The sequence below is a fragment of the Stegostoma tigrinum genome, chromosome 2, assembly GCF_030684315.1.
Source record: "Stegostoma tigrinum isolate sSteTig4 chromosome 2, sSteTig4.hap1, whole genome shotgun sequence".
NCBI lineage: Eukaryota > Metazoa > Chordata > Chondrichthyes > Orectolobiformes > Stegostomatidae > Stegostoma > Stegostoma tigrinum.
This window is the reverse complement of record NC_081355.1, coordinates 47,426,398-47,439,413: the sequence shown is the minus strand read 5'-3', so window position 1 is coordinate 47,439,413 and position 13,016 is coordinate 47,426,398. Positions and strand designations below refer to the sequence as shown.

Here is a 13,016-nt window from a genome sequence, read left to right as displayed (position 1 = left end):
GACAGGCTTTCAGACAGACACTTGAACGGACAGAGACTATAGGGGTATGGACCATGTGCATACAGATACGATTAGTTCAGAACGGCTTCATGGTCGGAGCAGAAATGGTAAGGTGAAAATCCGTTTTCTGTGCTGTACTGTTCGAGGTTTTATATTAAATGCTCTGCTATTATAACCTTTATCATGGACATTTTCTCAATAACAGATGTTAAGCTAACTAGACTGATTGCTTGTTTTTTGTCTCCCTTGCTTTTTCAATCCTCTGGGACATTTCCTGGTCTAAGGATTCTTGGAAGATTGCTAGCTTTTAAAGTCAGATCCAGGGAACTTATTGGTCCCCTGTGCTCCATTAGTTTCTCCAGTGCTTTTGTTCTGGTGTTAATTATTGTGTTTATTTCCTTTTTTTTCCCCCATTCTATTTTTAGCACCGCCCTTGATAATTAAACATTTTTTGGATGGTGTTAGTGTGCTGCACGGTAGAGATTGATGCAAATTATTTAGAACAAAGAACATAGAACAATACAGCGCAGAACAGGCCCTTCGGCCCTTGATGCTGCGCCGACCTGTGAACCAATCTAAGCCCATCCCCCTACACTATTCCATCATCAGCCAGATGCTTATCCAAGGACTGTTCAAATGCCCCTAATGTGGCTGAGTTAACTACATTGGCATGCAGGGCATTCCACACCCTTTCCACTCTCTGAGTAAAGAACCCGCCTCTGACATCTGTCTTAAATCTATCACCCCTCAGTTTGCAGCTGTGCCCCCTCATACAAGCCGACATCAGCATCCTAGGAAAAAGACTCTCACTGTCCACCCTATCTAATCCTCTGACCATCTTGTATGTCTCTCTTAAATCCCCTCTTAGCCTTCTTCTCTCCAATGAGAACAGACCCAAGTCCCTCAGCCTTTCCTCAGAAGCCCTTTGCTCCAGACCAGGCAACATCATGGTAAATCTCCTCTACACCTTTTCCAATGCTTCCACATCCTTTCTGTAATGGGGCAACCAGAACTGCACGCAATATTCCAAGTGAGGCCGCACTAGCGTATTGTACAGTTGCAGCATGACATCACGGCTCCAGAACTCAATCCCTCTCCCAATAAAACCTAACACACCTTATGCCTTTTTTACAGCATTATCAACCTGGGTGTCAACTTTCAGGGATCTATGTACATGGACACCAAGATCCCTCTGCACATCCACGCTATCAAGAATCTTTCCATTGACCCAGTATTCTGCCTTCCTATTATTCTTCCCAAAGTGAATCACCTCACATTTATCTGCATTGAACTCCATTTGCCACCTTTCAGCCCAATTCTGCAGTTTATCCAAGTCTCCCTGCAACCTGCAACATTCTTCCACACTGTCCACCACTCCACCGTCTTTCGTGTCATCTGCAAACTTACTAACCCATCCACCTATGCCTGCGTCCAAGTCATTTATAAAAATGATAAACAGTAGTGGTCCCAAAACAGATCCTTGTGGCATACCACTAGTAACCGGACTCCAGGCTAAATATTTTCCATCAACCACCACTCGTTGCCTTCTTACAGAAAGCTAGTTTCTAATCTAAACTCCTAAATCTCCCTCAATTCCATGCCTCCGCATTTTCTCCAATAGCCTACCATGTGGAACCTTATCAAAGGCTTTACTGAAGTCCATGTACATCACGTCAACTGCCCTACCCTCATCCACATGCTTGGTCACCTTCTCAAAAAAACTCAATGAGGTTTGTGAGACACGACCTGCCCTTGACGAATCCATGTTGACTATCTCCAATCAAATTGTTTCTTACTAGATGACTATAAATCCTATCTCTTATAATCCTTTCCAAAACTCTTCCGACAGACATAAGGCTCACTGGTCTATAATTACCTGGGTTATCTCTACTGCCCACCTTGAACAAGAGCACAACATTTGCAATCTTCCAGTCCTCTGGTATTATAGCTATAGACAATGACGACTCAAAGATCAAGGCCAAAGGCTCCGCCATCTCCTCCCTAGCTTTCCAAAGAATTTATTCAACTATTCAACCATTTTCTGACTTTGCACCATTATTTGTCCATATTCATACTCAACGGGTTCATTGTTGCCTCTCTCTTTTCGTATATTTAAAGAAACTCGCTGTATATTGTTAATTTACTTGTATATATGCCCTTGCAATTTATTTGCTTCATTATCTTTTTGGTTATATTTCGTCAGCTTTTTTCCCAACTCCTTTGATTTGTGACAATTTTATGTTTTTATTGAATTTGATATGTTCCTTAACTTCCCTGGTTAACCATAATCAGTTTATCCCCTTCCTAGAATCCTTATTCCTACTGGGATTTTTCTTTGCTGTTGAGGCACTAACTGTTGAATTGGCTGCCATTGTTCATCAACTGTCTTTTCTACTAAATCACCTGCTCAGTCCACTTCAGTTAGCTCTGCCCTCATTCCCATGCTTAATTTTAGCAGTTATTTTTGACCCAAGTTTTTCATGCGCAGACTGAATGCTGAATTTTATCATGTTATGGTCATTGTTCCCCAGGGGTTGTTTTATTCTAAGATAATTTGTTAAACTTGCCTCATTACCTGAACCAAAACGGATTGGATCCCTGGCTAGAACCACAACATATTGTTCCAGGAAACTGTCCCAAATTTAACCTATGATTTCTTCTACATGGCTAACTCTGCCAATCTGATTTTCTCAATCTAAATGAAGATTAAAATCTTGCGTGATTAAAGCATTTTTTTTTACCTGCCATCCTTATCTTTTGAATTATTCGCCATACTACATGTTAGGGAGCTAATGTTAGGGAGCCAGTAGATTATACCCTCTAGCATTTTCTTCCACTGTTGTTATTTCTACATCAACCAATCCAAATTCATTTCATGCTAACATACTGAGTCCAGATCATACTGTCGTAGTTACCTGTTCCAGTCCAGTTGAGTTATCATTGATGCTATCAGGCAGCAAGATAATCAAACCTAGCTCATTTTGGACATAAGGGAGTTCCAGAACTTTGGTTTGGAGTTCCTCAATATAACCAAAGTAAAATTCTCCTTCCTGGGACATCATGGTTACTGGCTTAGTTTCCCTCTGAGAAGAATGTTATGAATAATTAACATCGATATAAATTTGACAGTAAAAGATATAAAATTCCATTTACAATAATTTTATCACCAGAGCAACTTACTTTGTTTAGCCAGAATGATTTTATATATGTGTCATTTTTAGAGAATTTGCTGTTCCACTTCCCCTTAAAGTAGACGGCATTTACAAGAACAAATTTTGTTAATGGAGTAATAACTCCCTCTGGCAGGATGTTCTGGATTTTACCTAAAACAAAGCACACAAATGAACAACTTCAAATTTAGCAAGGTGAAGTATGATATTTAAAACAAGAATATACTTGTAGCTGACAATTCGGATACTGGCATGCTATGAAACACGTCAGTGTTCCATTTGGAAGCAGAAACTTCCAGGGTTTAACATTTTGTTCAGGTTGATCAGGTTAGCTTGGACTTTTTTAGAACTGCATTTTGCCCCACACTCATTCTGTTGGGCTCCCCATTCACCTGGAGGTGGATTTAGTTAAATAGGTTGCAACAGTGAGGTCATTAGGTTTAATACCTTCAAATTTTAAAAATTGGCCTTACTGAATTAATTCTTATAATATTTATGTAGATCATTGAGCTGATTAGCATAAATTGAATATTGGTTTCACCAATTTAAGGAAAACCGAAATTGCTGGAAATCTCAGCAGGTTTGCCGCATCTGTGGAGAGAAATCAGAGTTAACGTTTTGGGTCCAGTAATCCTCCCCTGAACTGATCATAGCTAGGAAAAATTGTTTTCTATGCAGAAGATAGGATGGGGGAAGTGGCTAAGGAGTAAACAATAAGTGGGGATACAGCCCAAAGAAAGAGAAGAACAGTTGGACACACACAAGAGTGGATAGCAATCAGTCTAAGAGAATGAATAGTTACTAATGGAAACTATTAGTGGCTAACAATGGGTTGTGTGAAAACGGACCATGTGATAACAAGGCCTGCTGTATGGGGTTTGGGTTAAGGACTTGGGAGAAGGTCCCTTAAGCCCTAAAATTGTTCAAATTGGTTTTGAGTCCAGAAGGCTGTGGGGTCCCCAAATGGAAAATGAGGTGCTGCTTTTCCAGCTTGCGCTGAGTTCGTTGGAGCACTGCAGCAAGCCTGAAACAGAGATTTTGGCCAGGGAACAAGGAGATGTGTTGACGTGTCAAGCAACTTGAAGCTCAGCATCTTTTGTGCAGACAGAACGTCAGTAGTCTGCAAAGTAATCACCCAGTATATTTGGATGCACAATACAAGGTTAATGGCAGGATTCTTGGCAGTGTGGAGGAACAGAGAGATCTTGGATTCCATGTCCATAGATCCCTCAAAGCTGCTACCCAAGTTGATAGGGCTGTTAAGAAGGCATATAGTGTGTTGGCTTTCATTGGCAGAGGAATTCAGTTTCAGAGCTGTGAGATTATGCTGCAGCTCAATGAAACCCTGGTTAGACCACACTTGGAATACTGTGTTCAGTTCTGGTCACCTCATTATAGGAAAGATGGGGAAGCTTTAGAGTGGGTACAGACGAGATTTACCAGGATGCTGCCTGGATTGGAGGGCAGGTCTTATGAGGAGAGGGTGAGGGACATATGGCTTTTCTCATTGGAGTGAAGAAGGATGAGAGGGGACTTGATAGAGGTGTACAAGATGATGAGAGGCATAGATAGCCAGAGACCTTTGCCCCAGAGCAGAAATGACTATTATGAGGGGACATAATTTTAAGGTGATTGGAGGAAGGTATCGGGGAGATTTCAGAGGTAGGCTCTTTACCCAGACAGAGTGAGCAGCAAATAAAGTAGACTAGATTGAGTGAAATGCAGGTAAAGTTAGGTCGAAGGCAATCTGGAAGAGCTAGCTAATTGGATTCAAAATTGGCTCAATGAGAGGGAGCAGAGAGTGATGGTTGAAGGTTGTTTCTTGGACTAGAGGCCTATGACGAGTGATGTGTCACAGGGATCAGCACTGGGACCTTTGTAATTTGTTATTTACATAAATGATCTAGATGCAAATATATGAGGCATGATTAGTAAGTTTGTGGATGATATAAAATTAGGAGGCATCATTGATAGCGAAGAAGGTTATTAAAAATTAGAGGGATCCAGATCAGATGGGGAAGTGAGCTGAGGATAAGCAAATGCAATTCAATACAGATAAGTGTGAGGTGTTGCATTTTGGAAAGTCAAACTAAGGTAAGACTTATACAGTAAACGGTAAGGTCCTGAGGAGAGTTTTGGAAAAGAGAGACCTTGGAGTACAAGTACATAGTTCATTGAAAGCCGCTTCACAGGTGGACATGGTAGTGAAGAAGGCATTTAGCATTCTGGGCTTCATTGGGCAAGGCATTGAGGAAAAGAGTTGGAAAAGAGGCCGCATTTGTGTACAGTCTTAGTCACCGGTTTATAGGAAAGACATAGTTAAACTGGAAAGTGCAAAGAAGGTTTACGAGGATGACGCCAAGACAAGTAGGCCTAAGTTATAGGGAGAAGTTGGCCAGGATAGGACATTATTCCTTAGAACATAGGAGAAAGAGGGGTGACCTTATTGAGGTGTATAAAATCCTGACGGGCATGGATAGGATGATTGCACACAGTCTTTTTCCCCCACAGATGGGGAAATTGAAAACTAGAGGGCATAACTTAAAGGTGAGAAAAGACAGATTTAAGCAGGACCTAAGGAGCAACTTCTTCACGCAGAGGGTGGTGCATGTATGGAATGGACTGCCAGAGAAAGTGGTTGAGGCAAGTGCAATAGCAACATTTAAAAGACATTTGGATAGGTACATGGATGAGAAAGGCTTGAGGGATATGGACCAAATGCAGGCAGTTGGAATTAGCTGAGTGTGCACCATGGTCAGCCTGGTGCTATTTGGGCTAAAGAGCTTGTTTCCATGCTGTATCACATTATGACTCTATGACTCTAAAGCAGTGCTTCACCTGAAAGGTTCATTTGGGCCCTTGGGTACGGAGGATGGAGGAAGTAAGTGGGCAGGTATTACAACTCTGCGGTTGTGGGATGGGAGGTGCCGTGGAGCTGTTGGGGTATGTTGGGAGTGAGGGAAGGTGTCTCAGAGGGAATGGTCCTTGCAGAAGGATGATAAGGGAGGGGAGGTGAATATATCACTGGTGGTGGCATTCCACCAGAGATGGTGGAAATAGTGGCGAACGACACACTGGGTGTGGGTGCTGGTAGGATGATAGGAGAGAAAGGAGGACCCCATCGCTATTGTGGCAGGGAAGACAGTGGGTGAGAGCAGAAGTGCATGAGATGGGTCCGACCTGGCTGAGAGCCCTGTCAACTATGGTGCTAGGGAATCCTCAATTGAAGAAGAAGGTGGACATTTTGGAGGCCCTCTTGTTGAAGTTAGCATCATCAGAACAGGAACAGAGGAACTGGGAGAATGCAATAGAGTCTTTACGGAAAACAGGACCTGAGGGTATGTCTTCAGGGTAACTGCTGGAGTCGGTTGGTTTGTAGTGGATATTGGTGGCCAGCCTATCTCCAGAAATGGAAACAGTGATGTAAGGAAGGAAAGGAAGGAGTCAGATGGACCATGAGAGAGTGAGGTGAAAACTGGAAGCAAATTTGATAAATGTTTCCAATTTTGGACGAAAGAGAGAAACAAAATCATTGATAAACCAGAGAAAGAGTTGTGTGTGAGGGCCAGAATAGGACTGGAACAAGAAATGTTCCACATTTCCCACAAAGAGTCAGACATTACTCAGACCCGTGCAGATGCCCATGACCTCTGATCTGAAGGAAGTGAGAGTAGTTAAGAGAAGTTGTTCAGAGTGAGGATGAGCTCGGCCAGGCAGAGGAGGCTGACGGTGGATGAGGACTTTCAGGCCTTTTTTCCTGGAAGAAGCAAAGACCCCTGAGACTGTCATGATGTGGGATGCTCGTGTAAATGGATTGCATGTCCATGGTAAAAGAGGAAGTGGCTGGAGCCCACAAACCAGAAATTCTGAAACTGACGTAAAGTATCAGAGGAAGAGGAATTGCAGATACAATTGGAAAGGGACTGGGCAAGGGATTAATAAAATTCAGTCAAAGTAGGAAGAGATGAGTTGTGTGTCGGGCAGGAGCAGGCAGAAACAATGAGTCTGCCTGGGCAATCCTGTTTGTGGATTTTGGGAAAGTGGTAGAAGCGAGCTATGCAGGTATGGGAGACTATGATCTTGAGGACAGTAGCAGGGGAGGTCACCAAATAAAGTGAGGTTAGTGACCATAGTGGACACAATGGCCTGATGTACCATAGTGAGGTCATGGTCCAGGAAGAGAGAGGAGGAGATTTGTAGACCTGGCGCTCAGCTTCTGCAATGTAGAGGTTAGTCTGGCAAACAATAACACCACCAAACTTATCAGCGGGTTTACTTCCAAAGTTAAGGTTGGATCTGAGAGCTTCAAGTACCATGAGTTCATCGGGAGATAGGTTGGCATTAGTGAGTGTGGGCAGAAAAATTAAGACGACCAAAGCCATGTTGACAGTTCTCAAATTATAATCTGTCTAAACTCCTCGTAATGTTATACACTTTATTTCGGTTACCCTCCAAATTAAGCCTCCTCAGTTCCAAAGAAAATACCCCAGCTTATCCAAGCTTTTGCCATGATGTTTTCTAACCTTGGCAAAATCCTTGTAAATCATTTGTGCACTCTTTCTGTACAATCACATCTTTCCAGTTTCTTGCTTGCAGTTCAACCAGGGCAGCACAGTGGCTCAGTGATTAGCACCACTGCCTCACAGCGCCAGGCTCCTGGGTTCGATACCACCCTCAGGTGCCTGTCTATGTGGAGTTTGCACATTCTTCTTGTGTCTACATGGGATTCCTCCAGGTGCTCTGGTTTCCTCCCACAGTCCAAAGATGTGCAGGGTAGGTGGATTAGCCATGCTAAATTACCCGTAGTGTCCAGGTTAGGTGGGTTGGGCATTGGGAAATGCAGGGGTAAAGGAAAGAGTCGGGGTGAGACGCTCTTCAGAGACGCAGTGTGGACTTGTTGGGCCAAATAGCCTGTTTCAACACTGTGATTCTATGACGGCCCAAGCTGTGATCTGATTTGGTTTGTATATAGTTCGAGCATAATCTCCTTGCCCTTGTAATATAAGTCTCAGCTATTCTTAAATCAGTTTAATCAACTGTCCTGCTGTCTTACAAAGAATATATTCTTCTCCTTCATAGGAACCTTTGTTTCTCCACAATGCTCAACACCTTTCCGTTTATTGCAGATTTTCCTGTCTTCTTGCACCTCCCATTGCAGAGAGGTGCGAAGCAGTTCACATTGAATTCTATTTTCCATCTCTCTATCTAACTGACCATATCTATCTTATGCAATTTAAAACATTCCTCATTAATTAACCATATCATGCTCACACCATGTGCAAAACACTTTTATCATGCTCTCTGCATTTGAATCAAAATTATCAACATTAATGCCAAGAAAGTTCCAAAATACGCAAAACTCCATTAGATTCAGCCTTCAATAGTCACATAAAATTAAAACAAAGAACTATGGGTACCAGAAATTTGAAACAAAAAAAGAAATTGCTGTAAAACTCAATGTCTCATGTTCCCCATTATCACCTTTCAAGCTTTTCTTCTTCCCTGGCTTAATGTCAACAACCTCTTTACCTAACTTCTCCCCTCTCTGTCTCCATCTCCACCAACCCACTCAATACTTTACCACCACCCCTTGTAATCAAATACCACATATTCCTAGATGTTCGTAAGAATCAGTGGACTTGAAATGTTAATTGTTTCTCTCTATACAGATGCTGCCAGACCTCCTTGAGTTTCTGCAGTGATTTCTGTTTCTACTTTAATAGTCAGTGTGAACACCTGTCTTTTCAGTTCAGATTCAAAGAGGTCTGCCTCCAAAATTTAATTATTTAATGATCTTCATTTAAGATTTATTTAAAACATAGAAACAGACAAAAAGGAGTCATTCAGTCCTTAGAATCTATTCGGTTATCCAATTAGATCAAAAACTGATCTTTAGCATCATCTTCTCTTCAAAGAAGTAAAAATGTTTCCCTGATGGATTCCTTCAAGATCAAAACATCATTAAACTTTGTTTGTTACGACCATGTATGTGTGGGGAATAAGTTTATTTCTATATAGCGTCCTTCGACAGTACATCAGTTAGATATTTTCTAATGAACCTGTTCAGAGATGTTATGACGTACCATTGGAGCAAGTGGGACTTGAAGCCCAGGTCTCCCAATCCAGAAGTAAGTAACTCTACCACTGTTCCACAAGAGGGCCCTTTCAGGACATCAGTTAAGGTTTAACCATAAAGTTACTACAGCTGATTCAATTGACTTTCGATTTTAATAGTGGTCCAACTACTTTTCCCCTAGTCTAATTCAAATTAGTAGTATAAATATCAAATACAATTTACCTTCAGTCTTGTCATCTACCCAAGAATTGATCACTTTTCTGGCAGCTTCTGGCTGACTTTGAAAACTAACAGTAGCCAACTGTGAATCATAGAACTCTGATACAGAGTTTTGGAATTTCTGAAAAACAATGAACATCAGTGATAGAGAGAAATAATGGGAACTGCCGATGCTGGAGAATCCAAGATAACAAAGTGTGGAGCTGGATGAACACAGCAGGCAAAGCAGCATCTTAGATTAGATTCCCTACAGCGTGGAAACAGGCTCTTCAGCCCAACAAGTCCACACTGCCCCTTGAAGCACCCCACCCAGACCCATCCCCCTATAACCCACACACCCCTGGACACTACAGGCAATTTAGCATGGCTGATCCACCTAGCCTGCACATCTTTGGGCTGTGTGAGGAAACTGAAGCACTCGGAGGAAACCCACGCAGACACGGGGAGAATGTGCAAACTCCACACAGACAGTTGCCCAACGCTGGAATTGAACATGGGTCCCTGGCGCTGTGAGGCTGCAGTGCTAACCACTGAGCCACCGTGCCACCCTACTTCGAAGGCCTAGACCCTTCCAAAACATCAGCTTTTGTGCTCCTAAGATGCTGCTTGGCCTGCTGTGTTCATCCAGCTCTACACTTTGTTAACATCAATGATAATCTTCTTTAAGTGCAAATGGGAGAAAGTTTACTTCTTGACAAGACAGCCATTTGAACATAGGTAAATTTAAAAGGAATTAAAAAAGGTTTGCTGATAGGCTGAAATTAACAGAGAAGGCAATGGACTGGTTTATATGCTGTGTGGTCTACATAATTCAATGCTTTCCACAGACAACTGAGTGAATTCTGGTCAACATTTAAGTGAAGAAACTAAGTATTCAGAAACATTTGTCTTGAGTTTTCCCCATAAAAATTATTAAAATGGTGGATTCAAGTCTCACCTGTCTCAAAAGAAAACATCAAAACATGTCTGAACAGGTTGATTAAAAATATCTATAAAAACAATGCTGTATATATTGACTTCTTGAAATATTACAGTTAAGATAATGATTTGGATTCCTTAATATAACAGATACCATTACCAACAACCAGATTTTTGAAACAAACTGTGTTGCCCTTATGCACCACAACAGTGCAATATCCATACAAATATACAAACAAACTAAAAGGAGTAGTCCTTAAGTTCTGATTAAAAATATTAGCCCCAACATTCTGATGATATTTTCTGCCACTGGAATTGTGGCTGGGTAATATTTTTGTTCAGTAACAAAAGTTTCTAAGAAGTTGAAAATTCCGTCTTCTTGTGCTGCCCCCTATAAGGATATTGAGAGAGTTGAGCATTTTGTTATACATGGTGAAGTGTAGACAGAGTCAGTTCGACAACAAGGTATCACACACTCACGAAAATTATGACTGAAATAAATTTGTGGTGCAGAGTGATCCTTGAGGACTTCTACCACAAAATGTGCCAGCCACTTCAATACCTACAGTGTACTCCCTGCTGTTCTAATGATTGAATGTTCCCTGTTGTAGTACTGCTCAGTTGGAATCTTGGAACTCCACATAGGTATGAGGATCTTTCCACGGAATTGGTTTTAATGGCAGATATGACACAAGTATGAAAGTTTAAAGATGTTTACATCCTAGAGTTTATTTTTGCAGATTAAAATATTACAAGAAATTTGGGCTAATGCCACACATGATTTTAGAATCATAGAATCCATACAGTGTGGAAGCAGGCCATTAGGCCCAACCAAGTCCACACCAACCCTCTAGCTAGCCTCACATCCTTGGACACCATGGGCAATTTAGGACAGCCAATCCACCTAACCTACACATCTTTGGACTGTGGGAGGAAACCAAAGCACCCAGAGGAAACCCATGCACACACAGGGAGAATGTGCAAACTCCACACAGATAGTTGCCTAAGGCTGGAATCAAATGCAGGTTCCTGACACTGTGAAGCAGCAGTGCTAGTTACTAAGGCACCATGCTACCCCTGTTTTCTGTTCATTTACTTAAATAGTCAGAAAAATGATGCACATAATGTGCCAAAACCGATGTGCTCTCCAGTGCACGGACCTGATGTGTCATAAGCACAGTTAGAAAATGCATGGCTTCAGAAGAACAGAATGAGAAAAGGATGCAATTCAATGTATGAAGTCTTAAACTTTCTTATCCCTAAAGCATTTATTATCTTGAAAAGTAGTATTTGCACCAAACTTAGGTGCGAGAATGAATTGATCTGGTTCCTCTCATTTTGCGGTTTGTTATTTTACCTACTACAAAACTATAGATTCCATGTCATTGCCTTTAAGTTTACGTTGCCATAATGTTACACAATTGTTGAAAATGGTGTATCATGTCCAGTAAGTGTGACAAATTTTCATCAATCTGATCTTACATTGAGAAATGTGTATGTTTCCTCTCCAAATAGACAATTAGCCAGTTTCAGCAGATAAGGTTTGTCACGGTCATTGATAGCAGCCATTAATTCCTTGAATCTTGGATGGACGTGTCCTTGTGTGTCAAAATGCAGAACCTGTTATAAAAATAAAAATAAAGTTGTGAGTTAAGTTGGCTTCAGCCAATTGATCAAAAACTAGACAGCTGACCAAACATATAGATAACCAGCTAGCTTTATTGCTAAAATGGGATAGTTTTTCATCTTGCATTCATCAGGGTTGGGACACAAGAAACCTAATTTAAAAAGAGAACACTATCTCACACAGCATGAGAAGATGGTGCTGACTGATTGGGGCATAGTTGGCAGGGCAGTACAGCAGGAATTGTTAATTATCATTCTTGGCTACTTAATCACAGATCCAACTGGCAATGTTGATTTGGTTTCCAGTATTGTTCTGAAATCAGTCATGATAAAATTTTCAATCTTATGCAACAGCAGAATGGCGGCTAACACTCAACTCAACGTTCTGAGGTTTGTAATATGTTAAGCCCAGTCACCTCACTGCCCCCAGATGATCAAAGGAATGTATCATTTGATTTGGTCAACTTTTCTTTGGGACATACAATCTATCTCCCTGGCATTACACCAGCACTGAAACTGTATCAGATCACTCATTTGTGTGATTGGCTCAATTTCTTTTGGCTGAACAGCAGCATCCTGTTCAGTGGAGACTTTACACAAGTATTTACTGCAAAGTAGCAACATGAGATGACTTGCTTCAGTTCTGCTGAGGGCAAAATTGCCAACCACATTACCAGGTGCAGTATATACTTAAACAGCCATTAAATCTGCCAGGTTAAGTTGTGCAAATATTAAAATGGACTTTTATAACCATCACCATTTGCCACGTAACAACGAGTCCCCTAACATATTCAATGTCAAAACCTGCCCATTCACATCTATAAATCAACATTTAAATCTCAAAATCAAACTGTTCATAATCGCAATGTTTGATTCTGTTGTACATTTGAAGAGTATTTTCTATAATCAATTATTATCATATCAGTAATTGTTATAGAAAATTACTATTGCTGATATCAATTAATGAATTAACAGCACAAGTAGAGACAAATGGGTTTGATTTGAAT

The 13,016-nt window shown here is 41.2% G+C and overlaps 1 protein-coding gene across 3 annotated transcripts in view; it reads right to left on the bottom strand.

Annotated features, from left to right (window-relative positions):
* Positions 1 to 13,016, bottom strand: part of LOC125466267 (leukocyte elastase inhibitor-like) — a 68,552-nt gene that overhangs the window by 9,204 nt on the left and 46,332 nt on the right. For all 3 annotated transcript variants that reach the window (XM_059641515.1, XM_048560565.2, XM_048560573.1), the window contains 4 exons: positions 11,866 to 12,003; positions 9,469 to 9,586; positions 3,181 to 3,323; positions 2,916 to 3,083 (listed from right to left, as the gene is read on the bottom strand). In XM_059641515.1, coding sequence (XP_059497498.1) covers positions 2,916 to 3,083; positions 3,181 to 3,323; positions 9,469 to 9,586; positions 11,866 to 12,003 — 567 coding nt within the window. The remainder of the gene's footprint in view (positions 1 to 2,915; positions 3,084 to 3,180; positions 3,324 to 9,468; positions 9,587 to 11,865; positions 12,004 to 13,016) is intronic.